Source organism: Phyllobates terribilis, unplaced genomic scaffold (assembly GCF_046119375.1).
Source record: "Phyllobates terribilis strain yellow unplaced genomic scaffold, ASM4611937v1 Scaffold_11__3_contigs__length_659146591, whole genome shotgun sequence".
Classification (NCBI taxonomy): Eukaryota; Metazoa; Chordata; class Amphibia; order Anura; family Dendrobatidae; genus Phyllobates; species Phyllobates terribilis.
Window position 1 is genome coordinate 150,694,627 of NW_027362771.1, and position 17,629 is coordinate 150,712,255.

The 17,629-nt window shown below is 43.6% G+C and overlaps 1 protein-coding gene across 1 annotated transcript in view; it reads left to right on the forward strand.

The window, feature by feature from the left end:
• The window catches only part of CCDC38 (coiled-coil domain containing 38), an 81,643-nt gene that overhangs the window by 38,344 nt on the left and 25,670 nt on the right, over positions 1-17,629 (forward strand). Inside the window, exon 7 of the mRNA XM_073651673.1 lies at positions 1,855-2,006. Within this exon, the coding sequence (XP_073507774.1) occupies positions 1,855-2,006 (152 nt within the window). The remainder of the gene's footprint in view (positions 1-1,854; positions 2,007-17,629) is intronic.

Here is a 17,629-nt window from a genome sequence, read left to right on the forward strand (position 1 = left end):
TCCCCATCATTGGGTGTTAAGGGGTTAAGCAAAGTCTCTGGTAAACCGGACCTGTGGTCACACAGGCTAGTACGTGTCCAGCCATCAGCTCAGTCTGGAGATAACACACAGGAGGCCTTCTCCCTTCAAACACAGACCATGTGTCAAACAACAGCCTCCATGATATAGGCTGTTAACCACACCCAGAGGTGAGGTATGTGGGTAGCAACTCTTCACAGTTACCCGTAAACCGGTCCCAGGTGCACTAATTAGTCCTCTTAGTGCATGTGTGGCGCCCCTGAGGGTTCAGTCGCCACAGGGGTACTGCACCTCAGAACGAGGTGTGGTATCTCCTCTCCAAGGTAAGGATGGAGTACCTCAAAGGACCCCAACCACACACTCAACACTACACCACTCCAGTTCTGTAGGGGGCCTAAAGCACCATAGTGCTGCCCCTGGCCTGAATGGAGGAGTTGGGGGGAACCAAAGTTAGGGGGAACCATGTAGTGAGTGAGGGTGGAGGAAGCACTTTACTTAAGCACTTAATAGAATCATATATAACTGGAGGCCATTTTAAGAACCGGATCTTTGGTTGTGGGTCTTTGGGATGGCAGGTCAGCACAAAGCTGCAGTCGCCTCAGGGTCCACGTTCCCGGTCTCAGGCCTCGAGACGGGGGACTGGGGCAGAGTTAAAACTGGCTCTGTCCCCGGTCAGAGTCCAACCAAGAAGGCCCAGGAGGGGAGCAGAGGAGATAGGCTCCACAGGCGAAAGGATCTCAGGGGGTGCGGATGGAGCGGAATCGCCACCTGCATACCTTATTCTGGCCCTGCCAGAGAGACCCTGCCGCAAGACGGGGTACCGGTCCCCGATTATCTGACTTTGTACTTCACGTCTCTGTCGGAAAAGTCCGGAGGCTTATGTGGATCCCAGGAGGATACGGACGGAGCGGAGTCGCCACCAGTATGCCCTAATCTGAGTTTATCCAGAGGGACCCGGCCTTACGCCACGTTCTCACCACCAGTCACCAAAAAGGGCACCCAGTCGGTCCGGGAACTACACGTTTCCCACAAGGGACATCGCAGTACCCGTATGGGACTCAATGGGGGACACAAGGCAGGAGAAGTTCAACAAGAGAGGAACACACTAGAGCGGGGGTCCTGTCAAGTGCTCCTGAACTACCTGGAGTGTGCTGAACCCCACCCTGGCGGCCGCAGCTCGCCGTGTGACAGCAGAGAGAAGCTCTGAGCTGAAAAAACACTACCGTGAGTAAAAGACTTGGATGACTTCAACTACTGCCTCTGTCTGTTCTTTCCTCCGCGGCTCTGCACCTGCCAACACTCTATTCTGCATCCCTCTCTACACTGCCCTGAGGCCCCGCTCCACCTGTGGGGAGCAGCACCAACTAAGCTGCCTGAACACCGGCCTCAGAGGACTGTTGCAGCGCTGGTGATCCTCACCAGACACCACGGGTGGCGTCACGAACATTCTCCTATCCCATACAACTTTCCCCGTTTCCCTTCTTTTAAGAGTGACCCCAGGGTACGGGCCCGGGAGCCGGCCACCGCGACATCCCCTGAGATCAGGCATCAACAAGGCCCGGGCGCCGAGTCGTTCCCCCATCCCCTGGGTGCGTCACATGCGTGCACTAGAGAAAATACTCCGGGTTACATCAAAGAGACCAGCCATCTTTGTGATACATACCTCCCATTGACTACGTGATCATTAGCCACCTATAGGAGTACATGAGACAGTTTTTCTGAATCATGTAAGTAAATGCACATTATAGATAAATAAACAAGCAATTACTTATTTGTTGTTTTTCATTTGTGTCTAAAATTATAGACAAAATATAATCTTCCTTTATCTCTGCACAGGAACCAGAAATATTTTTCACTGATCCTCAACAACTACTTCAGATTTTTGCAGAGCTAGAAGAGCAAAATGCAATATTAATAAAAAAGGCTGAAGAATTAGATGAAACTATGCAGGAAGTCAAAGAAAGAAGGGTTATCAGTGAGGAAAGAATGTGAGCGTTTTATTTTCTTGGCATTTGGGCTAACATTTCATATATTTCCAATTACTGCTATATGCTGACATATTAACTCACACATTGGCCCCACTTAATAAAGACTGGCATTTCATACGCCAGTCTTAATGAAGGATGTACAGGACTAATATGAGCCTAATCCATTAAGAGGCACGCATCACACACAACTTATCACTGGCATGTGCCTCCATACGCCTTGCCTACTCCACTTAGGATTTCTGGTATACAATACGCTACCATTTTTAATGAATTTATTAGGCCTACACACCTTGATAAATCCGGCCATTATTTTTCAGTATTCCTACATAACCTATTAAATAAGTATAAAAATTGGCCATGCTCTATATGGACTCAGAATGGGAGCAGAAGACTGACATTGCTAATATATGCACAGTATACATATATATACATATGTATATATATATATATATATATATATATATATATATATATACACACACTTCTCAGCATAAATGAGTACACCCCCATTTGAAAAGATTTTAATCAATATCTCACTGAACACAAGAACAATTCCAAAATTTTGACAATACTGAGTTTCATAGAACAGTTTTTTAACCATATGAATATGAATATGAAATGAATATGCAATATGAAATCAAGATTAATAACTTTCATTATAAAATCTTCTGTTTTGCTTAAATTAGTTGATGTAAAAATGAATACACCCCTCACTAAAAACTACTACATCCATGATTTTTAAGGACAGCACCAAGTCTTCTTGGCATGTTATGTACAAGTTAGAGACATATGGCAACTTTTAGAGCCTGGAAGTTGGATGGAGAGTGATGCTCAACTTGTCTCTTCAGAATTCCCCATAGGTGTTTCGGTTGGGTTCAGATCAGGAGACATACTTGGCCAGTGAATCACTTTCACCTTGTTCTTCTTCAGAAATGCAACAGATGTGTGCTTTTGATCACATTGTCATGTTGGAAAAATGCACATCTATCAAGGTGGTGGTGGGGAATGTGTGATGCCCCTAAAAGGTCTGAGGATTAATTGATGTAGAAAGACATAAATACATGTGACACATTCACAACCCCGGACCAGACCTCAATCAGTGGACAATAAAGCGTTCACACTCCTTTTCTATAAACTGCACCAATATTTTCTGCCGCACCGGTCGCTCTCCTTCTCAGATAGATAGTTCAGCTTCATGTCTCTTGCCTTATTGCTGCACTATTCTGTTCTGTTGTGTATAAATATGTCATCTTCAGTTGGGTTGCCAAACGTAAATTTATGGACAGCCTGCAAAAAAAGGGGTGCTTTTTCCTGTCGCCTATAGTCCGTGATTCCCCCCCCCCCCGAAGTTTGCCATTGCGCATGAGCAGTGTAAGCTACTTGCTGCCCGGCTTCAGTAGTGAGTCAAGGGAAGGAGCACAGAACTGGAGGAAAAGTTGGCAAAGAATTGGCCAATCAGGAGTAGACGCAGGCTACTTACACTCGCTTATCACTTCGTCCTCCACACCCCAGAGGCCGACTATTCCACCTGTGCGGCTGCTCCTCCAGGCTCTGCATTGCAGTGCCTCAGCATTGACGACCGTTCTAGTTCCTCAATTCCCTCCCTACAATATAGTCTGGTGTAGTGTATATACTATATAGTGGGGAGTCCAGAGGAGTTGTGTATAACTATATACTATAGTGCTGTGTATACAGTGTGGAGCTGAATGTGTATTCATAATATATTTATACTGGATGTAATTCACAGTATCTGTGTTATCCTGTTTAATATAAATATGTGGGGCACCCTGCTATTACAGGTACCACAGGACCCAAAAGGGTGCATGGATGGACTTCTCCACAAGAGGCCCTCATTACATAACAGACACCTCCACCCTTCCACCTCATACCACCAGAGGGAGCCTGTTAGGGATATATATACTGGAGGGTGGAGTTAGGCAGCCAGTGTGTGCTGGCACAGAGATAAGTGAAAAAGTAGCATGTGAGCTGCTGTGCTGAGGGCCAGCCAGGGCCTAAAGCACGTGCTGAAGCCTCAGGGCCTAGAGCGTGGCCGGAGGCAAGGAGAAGAGTGAGAGGAGTTATGGGGGCAGAGGAGCATCTTAGGCTCACCCCAGAACACAGGCCGGACACCGGATCCGCACTTACAGGGTCCCCTACGCCCAGTAGGAATAACCGGTATACCACGAGGATTCTAAACCCCTGGTCAACCTGAAGCTACAATCATTTAAAAAACTAGGAACCACGAAGGCCCCAGCGTCAATGGATAGTGGTAGCCAGAAGAAAGTTCTTACCACCAAGCATGCAGGTGAGGAGAGTGAAAGAGTACAGAAGCTAGGCCTAGTTTCAGGCTGGTCAGAAGCTTCAGAGAGAGAGGAAGAAACAGATCAGGAGGCCTTATACCCGCTCACTGGGGAGAGTCCAGAAGTGCACCCTTCCTATCAAGTACCCTGGACCGAACCTGCCGTCTACACCAGTAAAGGTACTGAAGCGAACCCCCTGTGTGCGTGTCTGTTATTCTCCCCTGGCCCGGCTGGGCCACCTCTCACCTGCATCCCTTCCATCAACCCTGCCCCGGGGGCCCGCTCCGCCTGTGGGGAGCAGAAACATCCCAGCTGCCATCCCATCATCCCCGGAGGTCTGCAGCATCGCTGGTACCCATTACCAGAAACCACAGGTGGCGTCACGAGACAAACTGTTAACAAAACCCCCTTTTAAAGAGTGACCCCAGGGTAAGGGCCCAGGAGCCGACTGCCGTGACATCCCAAAGAAGGTCAAGGCCCGGGTACCGAGTTTCCCCCCATATCCCCCTGGGCGAGTCATATGTATACATTTTGCACAAAATAATACAAATAATGTGAATTACACCCTTTTATACACTGCTCTAACTATATAATATGAAAATAAATAAATATATATATACTATACATATACAGTACAGTATATACATTGCACAGTACCATGTCTCCTGTCCTGTATACACGGTGTAATTCTCATGTCTGTGTTATTCTGTATATATGTAAATTGCCTCTTCAGAGAGGAAGAGAACTTGAACTCTAGTGCCACCTATTAGAAGTAGCAATCCTAAAAGTCAATATCGACCCTTTAATGAGCCTTATCACATGACTTAGGATAAAAGCCAAGAACAGAAACCCAATTTGCAGACACTGTGTTTCGGGGTACTGCCCCTCGTCAGTGCAAAGTGTGAGTTCTGGTTTGGCTGGGTGAAAGGCATCAGACCGTATCTAAGAAGTTTCTCCTTTCTTAGATACGGTCTGACGCCTCTTAGATACGGTCTGCATTTCAATCTGGGGAGCTGCACCACCTTTAGGGTAAGCATTACTAGCCACTTGGCTATCGATATGTATGTTTGCTAACCCTTTTTTGAGCCTGTAGTTTTGGGGAGTTGTGGATATTTGCCTTTTGTGCCAACCTTTACAAAACATGGTAATCTCTTCCATCTACATGTTCTCATACTGATAAGCATTACCATTTCCCTTTATAGTGATTTGTTTTTATTGTTGTCACTTTTTTGCTTTTTTGGCTTATCACATTATTAGTGCATTGTTGATGAGTGTTTTTCATTCTGGTCATAAAATTGATATTTTTTATCATACTAATTTTAAATGTTCCAATGAAGATTTTCTATTTTATAACAAAACTCCTAGATTTTTCTCCTTGTTTCATTCCTGTATCTGTGTGCAGTGTCTGTGAGCTGCCCGCTTTTACAGACGCATTGAGCATGTCCTATTGTGATCCTCAAAATCAGATCAGAACAGGACATTCTCTGACCGCCATGGATCTCATTCACAGATCCGTGATTTTCACGGATGTATGAATGAATCTATAAAACTCTACAAGTCCTTGTGCGGTCCAATAAAAAAAATCTGGCATCACATAGACATATCACACGAATGTGAGAATGCAGCCTAAGGTATTTTACAGATAACATTATCACTCCAAGTCAGACAGTACAGATACAGAATAATATTTACATCCAGGAACCGGTGATCTCTCATCTGATCAGAGTCGGTTTCTGCTGCTTCTTCTCCATCTGGTCAGACCTTCATGTCGACAGCTCCCAGCCACGACTCATTTTGTCACGATGATCTCCAGCCTAGAAAATAACAAGGTCACATATATTGTATATATACATACGTCTCACCCGCACTGCACCCCTGAATACAGATACAGTGGGGAAAAAAAGTATTTAGTCAGCCACCAATTGTGCAAGTTCTCCCACTTAAAAAGATGAGAGAGGACTGTAATTGACATCATAGGTAATGATGAGAGAGAGATGTAAATGAGAGAGGACTGTAATTGACATCAACTATGAGAGACAAAATGAGAAAACAAATCCTGAAAATCATATTGTCTGATTTGGAAAGAAATTTTTTTCAAATTTTGGTGGAAAATAAGTATTTGGTCAATTACAAAAGTTCATCTCAATACTTTGTTATATATGCTTTGTTGGCAATGACAGAGGTCAAACGTTTTCTGTAATTCTTCACAAGGTTGGCACACACTGTTGCTGGTATGTTGGCCCATTCCTCCATGCAGATCTCCTCTACAGCAGTGATGTTTTGGGGCTGTTGCTGGGCAACACGGACTTTCAACTCCCTCCAAAGGTTTTCTATAGGGTTTAGATCTGGAGACTGGCTAGGACACTCCAGGACCTTGAAATGCTTCTTACGAAGCCACTCCTTTGTTGCCCTGGCGGTGTGCTTGGGATCATTGTCATGCTGAAAGACCCAGCCATGTTTCATCTTCAATGCCCTTGCTGATGGAAGGAGGTTTGCACTCAAAATCTCACGATACATGGCCCCATTCATTCTTTCATGTACACGGATCAGTCGTCCTGGTCCCTTGGCAGAGAAACAGCCCCAAAGCATGATGTTGCCACCCCCATGCTTCACAGTAGGTATGGTGTTCTTTGGATGCAACTCAGCATTCTTTCTCCGCCAAGCACGACGAGTTGTGTTTCTACCAAACAGTTCTACTTTGGTTTCATCTGACCATTTGACATTCTTCCAATACTCTTGTGGATCATCCAAATGCTCTCCAGCAAACTTCAGACGGGCCCGGGCATGTAATGGCTTAAGCAGGGGGACACGTCTGGCACTGCAGGATCTGAGTCCCTGGCGGCGTAGTGTGTTACTGATGGTAGCCTGTGTAACGTTGGTCCCAGTTCTCTGCAGGTCATTCACTAGGTCCCCCTGTGTGGTTCTGGGATTTTTGCTCACCGTTCTTGAGATCATTTTGACCCCACGAGGTGAGATCTTGTGTTGAGCCCCAGATCGAGGGAGATTATCAGTGGTCTTGTAAGTCTTCCATTTTCTAATTATTGCTCCCACAATTGATTTCTTCACACCAAGCTGCTTGCCTATTGCAGATTCAGTCTTCCCAGCCTGGTGCAGGGCTACAATTTTGTTTCTGGTGTCCTTCGACAGCTCTTTGGTCTTCACCATAGTGGAATTTGGAGTGTGACTGTTTGAGGTTGTGGACAGGTGTCTTTTATACTGATAACAAGTCCAAACAAGTGGCAGTACTATAGGTAATGAGTGGAGGACAGAGGAGCCTCTTAAAGAAGAAGTTACAGGTCTGTGAGAGCCAGAAATCTTGCTTGTTTGTAAGTGACCAAATACTTATTTTCCACCATTTTTTTTTCCAAATCAGACAATGTGATTTTCAGGATTTGTTTTCTCATTTTGTCTCTCATAGTTGAGGTTTACATATGATGTCAATTACAGGCCTCTCTCATCTTTTTAAGTGGGAGAACTTGCACAATTGGTGTCTGACTAAATACTTTTTTTCCCCACTATATGTACCCCACCATTAATATACTATTAGCCACGCACCAATCAAAATATAAAGTGATAAGCAGCACTGTACCCCCCATTAGCTATAATTGCCGCCGCCCAATAATATAAACTATTCATACTCTGTCACTCTCCGCAATTAACTGTAAGGCTGTGTGCACACAGAAAATATACAAGGTTTTACAGTACAAGCAAAGTGAATGAGATTCCTGAAGTCTCATGCACACATTGCTTATTTTTTCCTTGCAGATTTGCAGCAGATTAAAACCTGCATAATGTAAATTCTTGCAGCGTATTTCACCCCTACTAATGACTGGGTGAAAATACAAAACAAAAGCATGTCAAGAACATGGCAAAAAAATATTTTGTGCAGCGTTCTTCCTGCCAACACATTAGGACATGCAGCAGAATTTTCTCCTGCAAATCCTGAATGTGTGCACATAGCCCTAGTCCCTGCCCTGTGTCCCTCACCCATTTATTATAAGTCCTTGATAGCACATCATAATGAATTTGGAGGTGGGAGAAGACATTATCAGGTACTAAGCATCCTCCGTCACCTCTCAATTGCAAGTCCCTGACAGCATCTTCTCCCACCTTTCATTATAAAATGTCCTATGCACCTAACCCCCATCATTGCTCTTCCCATCTTTGTTCTCCCACACCACACCTCATTGTCCTCTTCCCCACCCTCATCATTGTTCTCCCACACCACCCTCATCATTGCTCTCACCCATCATCCCCATCATTGCTATCCTACACCACCCCATCACTGCTCTCCCCCATCACCCTCATCATTGCTCTCCCCCAACTCCCCCATGATTGCTCTCCCACACCACCCACATCATTGCTCTCCCCCATCATTGCTATCCCGCATCACCCTCATCATTGCTCTCCCCCATCTCCCCATCATTGCTCTCCCACACCACCTCCATCATTGCTCTCCCACCCCACCCCCATCATTGCTCTCCTCCATCACCTCCATCATTGCTCTCCCCGAACTCCCCCATCATTGCTCTCCCACACCACCCCATCATTGCTCCCCCACACCACCCTCATCATTGCTCTCCCACACCACCCCCATCATTGCTCTCCTCCATCACCTCCATCATTGCTCTCCCACACCACCCCCATCATTTCTCTCCTTCATCACCTCAATCATTGCTCTCCCACACCACCCCCATCATTGCTCTCCCACACCACCCCCATCATTGCTCTCCTCAATCACTTCCATCATTGCTCTCCCACACCACGCCTCAATGTACTCTCCCCAGTGTATTGGATAAAATAAATAAAAAAAGTTACCTCTCTTCTCGTTCCCCAGCAGCATCGTCGTCACTGGCAATTTTCTCCCTGAGACAGGCCCACGCTGCATGCTGACATCATCAAGCTGCGCGAGCCTGTGTCAGGGAGAAAGCGCCAGACAGGAAGCAGAGGACGGATCCCTCAGCTCCGCTGCCGGTTTCCTCCTGTTGGCAGCGGAGCTGGAGGGATCATTCCCTGCCCACTGTGTGTGATGAGCGCAATTTAGCCATGGGCCACCCGGAGCCTTGGGCTCTGAGAAACTGGCCAGATTGCCCTCAGTATTAGCCACCCTGCAAGAGCCCCCCTGGACCTCAGTGCCCCAGTTCAGTTGCATCTGCGGTATGTCTGCCCATGTACACTGCACAGTACCACTTCTCCAATCCTGTATATATATACTGCACAGTACAACTTCTCCCGTCCAGTATACTGGGTGTAATTCTCAGTATCTATATTATTCTGTATATATACTGCACAGTACCACTTCTCCCGTCCTGTGTATACATACTGCACAGTACCACTTTTCCTGTCCTGTGTACTGGGTGTAATTCTCAGTATCAGGATTAAGCCACCTTCACACGTTCAGTATTTGGTCAGTATTTTACATCAGTATTTGTATACCAAAACCAGGAGTGGAACAGTGATAGGAAAAGTATAATAGAAACATGTCACCACTTTTGCATTGTTCACCCACTTCTGGTTTTGGCTTAAAAATACTGATGTAAAATACTTACCAAATACTGAACGTGTGAACCTTATTGAACTTGTGGCCTTATTCTGTATATATACACTGCACAATACCATGTCTCCTGTCCTGTATATATACACTGCGCAGTACCTCTTCTCCCGTCCTGTATACAGTACAGACCAAAAGTTTGGCCACACCTTCTCATTTAAAGATTTTTCTGTATTTTCATGACTATGAAAATTGTACATTCACACTGAAGGCATCAAAACTATGAATTAACACATGTGGAATTATATACTTAACAAAAAAGTGTGAAACAGCTGAAAATATGTCTTATATTCTAGGTTCTTCAAAGTAGCCACCGTTTGCTTTGATGACTGCTTTGCACACTCTTGGCATTCTCTTGATGAGCTTCAAGAGGTAGTCACCGGAAATGGTCTTCCAACAATCTTGAAGGAGTTCCCAGAGATGCTTAGCACTTGTTGGCCCTTTTGCCTTCACTCTGCGGTCCAGCTCACCCCAAACCATCTCGATTAGGTTCAGGTCTGGTGACTGTGGAGGCCAGGTCATCTGGCGTAGCACCCCATCACTCTCCTTCTTGGTCAAATAGCCCCTACACAGCCTGGAGGTGTGTTTGGGGTCATTGTCCTGTTGAAAAATAAATGATGGTCCAACTAAACGCAAACCGGATGGAATAGCATGCCACTGCAAGATGCTGTGGTAGCCATGCTGGTTCAGTATGCCTTCAATTTTGAATAAATACCCAACAGTGTCACCAGCAAAGCACCCCCACACCGTCACACCTCCTCCATGCTTCACGGTGGGAACCAGGCATGTAGAGTCCATCCGTTCACCTTTTCTGCGTCGCACAAAGACACGGTGGTTGGAACCAAAGATCTCAAATTTGGACTCATCAGACCAAAGCTCAGATTTCCACTGGTCTAATGTCCATTCCTTGTGTTCTTTAGCCCAAACGAGTCTCTTCTGCTTGTTGCCTGTCCTTAGCAGTGGTTTCCTAGCAGCTATTTTACCATGAAGGCCTGCTGCACAAAGTCTCCTCTTAACAGTTGTTGTAGAGATGTGTCTGCTGGTAGAACTCTGTGTGGCATTGACCTGGTCTCTAATCTGAGCTGCTGTTAACCTGCGATTTCTGAGGCTGGTGATTCGGATATACTCATCCTCAGAAGAAGAGGTGACTCTTGGTCTTCCTTTCCTGGAGCGGTCCTCATGTGAGCCAGTTTATTTGTCTTTGTAGCGCTTGATGGTTTTTGCAACTGCACTTGAGGACACTTTCAAAGTTTGCCCAATTTTTCGGACTGACTGACCTTCATTTCTTAAAGTAATGATAGCCACTCGTTTTTCTTTACTTAGCTGCTTTTTTCTTTCCATAATACAAATTCTAACAGTCTATTCAGTAGGACTATCAGCTGTGTATCCACCTGACTTCTGCACAACACAACTGATGGTCCCAACCCCATTTATAAGGCAAGAAATCCCACTTATTAAACCTGACAGGGCACACCTGTGAAGTGAAAACGATTTCCGGTGACTACCTCTTGAAGCTCATCAAGAGAATGCCAAGAGTGTGCAAAGCAGTCATCAAAGCAAAAGGTGGCTACTTTGAAGAACCTAGAATATAAGACATATTTTCAGTTGTTTCACACTTTTTTGTTAAGTATATAATTCCACATGTGTTAATTCATAGTTTTGATGCCTTCAGTGTGAATATACAATTTTCATAGTCATGAAAATACAGAAAAATCTTCAAATGAGAAGGTGTGTCCAAACTTTTGGTCTGTACTGTATATATACACACACGTGGTCAAAATTGTTGGTACCCCTCGTTTAATAAAGAAAAACCCACAATGGTCACAGAAATAACTTGAATCTGACAAAAGTAATAATAAATTAAAAATCTATGAAAATGAATAAATGAAAGTCAGACATTTCTTTTCAACCCTGCTTCCACAGAATTTAAAAAAAAACTAAACTCATGAAATAGGCCTGGACAGAAATGATGGTACCCCTGAAAATAATGTGACAAAATGGACATGTTAAATTAAGTTGTATCCACTAATTATCATCACATGTGTTTACAATCTTGTAATCAGTCAATGGGCCTGTATATATGGCTACAGATACTCACTGTGCTGTTTGGTGACATAGTGTGTACCACACTTAGCATGGACCAGAGGAAGCAAAGGAAAGAGATGTATCAGGAGATTAGAAATAAAATTATAGACATGCATGTTAAAGGTAAAGGTTATAAGACCATCTCCAAACAGCTTGATGTTCCTGTGACTACAGTGTCACATATTATTCAGAAACTTAAGATCCATGGGACTGTAGCCAACCTCCCTGGACGTGGCCGCAGGAGGAAACTTGATGACAAATCAAAGAGACGGATAATATGAATGGTAACAAAAGAGCCCAGGATAACTTCTAAAGAGATTAAAGGTGAACTTCAAGCTCAAGGAACATCAGTGTCAGATCGCACCATCCGTCGTTGTTTTATCCAAAGTTGACTTCATGGGAGATGACCAAGGAGAACACCATTGTTGAAACAAAAGCTTAAAAAAGCCAGACTGGAATTTGCCAAACTACATGTTGACAAGCCACAAAGCTTCTGGGAGAGTGTCCTATGGACAGATGAAGCAAAAATGGAAGTTTTTGGCAAGGCACCTCAGCTCTATGTTCACAGATGGAAAAATGAAGCATATCAAGAAAAAAACACTGTCCCTACTGTGAAACATGGAGGAGGCTAGGTTATGTCCTGGGGCTGCTTTGCTGCATCTGGCACAGGGTTATCTTGAATCTGTGCAGGGTACAATGAAATCTCAAGACTATCAAGGGATTCTAGAGAGAAATGTGCTGTCCAGTGTCAGAAAGCTTGGCCTCAGTCGCAGGTCATGGATCTTGCAACAGAATGACTCAGAACACACAGCTAAAAACACCGAAGAATGGCTAAGAGGAAAACATTGGACTATTGTGAAGTGGCCTTCTATGAGCCCTGACCTAAATCCTATTGAGCATCTTTGGAAAGAGCTGAAACATGCCATCTGGAAAAGGCAACCTTCAAACACGAGACAAGTGGAGCAGTTTGCTCATGAGGAGTGGGCTAAAATACCTGTCGAGAGGTGCACAAGTCTCATTGGAAGTTACAGGAATCGTTTGATTGCAGTGATTGCCTCAAAAGGTTGTTCAACAAAATATTAAGTTAAGGGTATCATCATTTCTGTCCAGGCCTATTTCATGAGTTTAGTTTTTTAAAAATTCTGTGGAAGCAGGGTTGAAAAGCAATGTCTGACTGTCATTTGTTCATTTTCAAAGATTTTTAATTTATTATTACTTTTGTCAGATTCAAGTTATTTATGTGACCATTGTGGGTTTTTCTTTCATTAAACGAGGGGTACCAACAATTTTGACCACATGTGTATATACAGGGTCGGTCTGGCCTGGCGGGATATCGAGGAAATCCCCGGTGGGCCCTTGCTGTAGACAAGAGGGGGAAGAAGAAGAATTTGAAAGAAAAAAAAGCCTGCGGTTTTTAGGGGCACGAGCCCTTTAAAAGCGCAGACAGAGTATATGCAGGGACGTGTGCATGCAGCGTTCATTACCTGAACCTCTGCGTCGCACGTCTCGATGAAGCTGATGTTGCCGGCGTATGAAGTCACTGTCATGCGCCGGCTGCGCCGGGCGCACTCAAGTCAGCCACCAGCCTCTGCTAGGTTGGTGGCCAGGCTGGACACATGGGGGGCCAGGATGGATAAATAGTGTGGGAGGCAGAACACATGGGGGCCAGGATGGATACATGAGGGCCAGGATGGATATATGGGGGGGAGGCTGGACACATGGGGGCCAGGCTGGACAAGGGACATGGGGGGACCTAGCTGGACAAGGGACATGGGAGGCCAGGCTGGGGGACTTAATTTTGGGGGCCAGATTGAGGAATATACATTATTAATTTATGGTGGCAAGTGGGGGACATAATTAATAATTTACTTTTTAGGAAACTGTTTTCCATGGGGGGGCAAAGGAGGGGTCCTGTTACTGTGCAGGGCGGCACTATGTCACTTTTTTTACTTCATTCAGTGTAGAAGTAGAAGGGAAAAAGTGGGGAATGTGATCTAGAAGTGATCAGTTATTGATAACTGTGTGTTATTTCTGTAGAGACGAGTCCTGGCTGGAAGAAGTGATGACGGTCTGTGCCAGGTGAAGCGAAGATGAAGGACTCCACCTAGAGACGTCACTAGTGAGTCAGTGTATCACATGTACACTTACACTATACACTATATAGTATACAGTATTCAGAGTTCCTGTGTATGTCACTGGTGACCACTGTATTACCTGTACTTTATATACAGAGCTCCTGTGTATAATGTCACTGGTGATCACTGTATTACCTGTACACTATACACTATATACAGAGCTCCTGTGTATAATGTCACTGGTGATCACTGTATTACCTGTACACAATACACAGCGCTACTGTGTATAATGTCACTGATGATCACTGTATTACCTGTACACTGATACTATACACAGAGCTCCTGTGTATACTGTCACTGGCGATCACTGTATTACCTGTATACTTACACTATACACTGTATACTATATATAGAGCTCTTATGTATAATGTCACTAGTGGTAATAACAGTGTTGTTAGTTTTGTGGTTTGCATTCATGATCAGTATTGTAGTATTTGGTCACTATGTAACATAGTAACATAGTTTTTAAAGTTAAAGGAAGACTAAGTCCATCTAGTTCAACCCATAGCCTAACATGTTGATCCAGAGGAAGGCAAAAAAAAACCTTGTGGCAAACACTAAGCTCCACATTGGGGAAAAAATTCCTTCCCGACTCCATTCGACAATCAGACTAGTTTCTTGGATCAACGCCCTATCAATGAATCTAGTATATATAACCTGTAATATTATACTTTTCAAGAAAGCCATCCATGCCCTTCTTAAATTTTAGTAGTGAATCACTCATTACAACATCATGTGGTAGAGAGTTCCATAGTCTCACTGCTCTTACAGTAAAGAATCCACATCTGTGATTATGATTAAACCTTCTTTCCTCCAGATGTAGAAGATGCCCCCTTGTCCACGGCTCAGGCCTCAGACAAAAAAGATCAGTAGAAAGGTCTTAGTACTGTCCTCTCATATACTTGTACATAGTAATAAGATCACCCCTAAGCCTTCGTTTTTACAAACTAAATAACGCCAAGTGTAATAACCTGTCTTGGTATTGCAGACCCCCCAGTTCTCTAATAACCTTGGTCGCTCTTCTCTGCACCCGCTCTAGTTCAGCTATGTCTTTCTTATACACCGGAGACCAGAACTGTACACAGTATTCTAAGTGTGGTCGCACTAGTGACTTGTATAGAGGTAAAATTATGTTCTCCTCATGAGTATAGAGGTAAAATTATGTTCTCCTCATGAGCATCTATGCCTCTTTTAATGCATCCCATTATTTTATTTGCCTTTGCAGCAGCTGCCTGACACTGGCCACTAAACGTGAGCTTGTCGTCCCCCAATACACCCAGGTCTTTTTCAATTACAGTTTTGCCCAGTGTTTTACAATTAAGCATATAATTATACATTTTATTTCCTCTGCCCAAGTGCATTACCTTACATTATCCCCATTAAAGCTCATTTGCCATTTATCAGCCCAAGCTTCTAGTTTACATAGATCCTCCTGTAATAAAATTGTCCTCCTCTGTATTGATTACCCTGCAGAGTTTAGTGTCATCTGCAAATATTGAAATACTACTCTGTATGCCCCCTACAAGGTCATTAATAAATATGTTAAAAAGAAGCGGGCCCAATACTGACCCCTGTGGTACCCCACTGTTAACTGTGACCCAGTCTGAGTGTGTTCCATTAATAACCACCCTTTGTTTCCTATCACTGAGCCAGTTCTTAACCCACTTACATATATTTTCCCCTATCCCCATTGTTCTCATTTTATGTATCAACCTTTTGTGTGGAACCGTATCAAAAGCCTTTGAAAAGTCCATATACACAACATCCACTGCATTTCCGTCGTCCAGTCCGGAACTTGCCTCTTCATAAAAGCTGATCAGATTAATTTGACAGGAACGGTCCCTCGTAAACCCATGTTGATATTGGGTCATGAGGTTATTCTTCTTCAGATACTCTAGTATAGCATCTCTTCGAAAACCCTCCAGGATTTTTCCCACAGTAGAGGTTAAGTTTACTGGCCTATAATTTCCAAATTCGGTTTTTGCCCCTTTTTAAATATTGGCACCACATTTGCTATACGCCAGTCCTGTGGTACAGACCCTGTCATTATGGAATCTTTAAAGATTAAAAATAATGGTCTATCTATGACATTACTTAACTCCTGCAGTACTCGCGGGTGTATCCCATCCGGGCCCGGGGATTTGTCAACTTTAGTGATTTTTAGATGCCGCCTTACTTCCTGCTGGGTTAAGCAAGTGACATTTAATGGAGAATTTTTGTTATCACTGATCATGTTTTCTGTCATGCGATTTTCTTGTGCAAATACTGTTGAAAAAAATCATTTAGCATATTCGCTTTTTCCTCATCCTCATCCACCATTTCACCGAGACTATTTTTAAGGGGGCCAACACTATCATTTTTTAATTTCTTACTATTTATGTAGTTAAAGAATATTTTGGGATTATTTTACTTTCTCTGGCAATGAGTCTCTCTGTCTCAATCTTTGCTGCCTTGATTTGATTTTTACAGAATTTATTTAATTTTCTGTATTTATTTAATGCCTCATCACTACCTACTTGCTTTAGTTCTCTAAATGCTTTCTTTTTGTCACTTATTGCACCCCTTACAGCTCTATTTAGCCATAGTGGTTTCCTCCTATTTCTAGCCAGTTTATTCCCATAGGGTATATATTGTGCACAGGTCCTATTCAGGATGCTAATAAATGTCTCCCATTTGCTTTGTGTAGTTTTATGTCTCAGGATATCATCCCAATTTATTGCACTAAGATCATCTCTCAACGGTTGGAAATTTGTTTTCCTGAAGTTTAGTGTCCTTGTAACTCCTCTACTACACATCTTATTAAAGGATACATGAAAACGTATTATTTTTTGATCACTATTACCCAAGTGACCCCAACTCGTATATTTGATATGCGGTCTGGCCTGTTGGTTAATATTAGGTCTAGCAGTGCCCCCCTTCTTGTTGGGTCCTGAACCAGTTGTGAAAGGTAATTGTCTCTCATAGTTGTCAAAAACCTATTACCTTTGCTGGAACTACAGGTTTCTGTTCCCCAATGTATTTCAAGGTAGTTAAAGTCCCCCATAATAATGACTTCTCCTTGAGTCACTGCTTCATCTATTTGCTTTATGAGGATATTCTCCACTGCTTGCATTATTTTTGGAGACTTATAACAAACCCCTATCAGTAATTTATTATTTTTTCCCCCTCCCCTTATCTCCACCCACAGGGACTCTACATTTTCATTAGATTCACATATATTCTCATGCAAGATGGGTTTTAAGGATGATTTTACATATAAACACCCCTCCCCTCTCTTGTTTGTACGGTCATTTCTGAACAGACTATAGCCCTGTAAATTAACTACCCAGTCATAGCTCTCGTCCAGCCATGTCTCAGATATCTCCACCATGTCATAATTATTTTCCAACAAAATTAATTCTAATTTGTCCATTTTGTTGGTGAGGCTTCTGGAATTAGTGTACATGCATTTTATGTATCTCTCTGTACCTCTATTCCTTCTTACTATATTGACTGTTCTAACCCCACCCCTAATTTCTTTATTTGTGCCCAGGTCAATATCTGCACTATCTT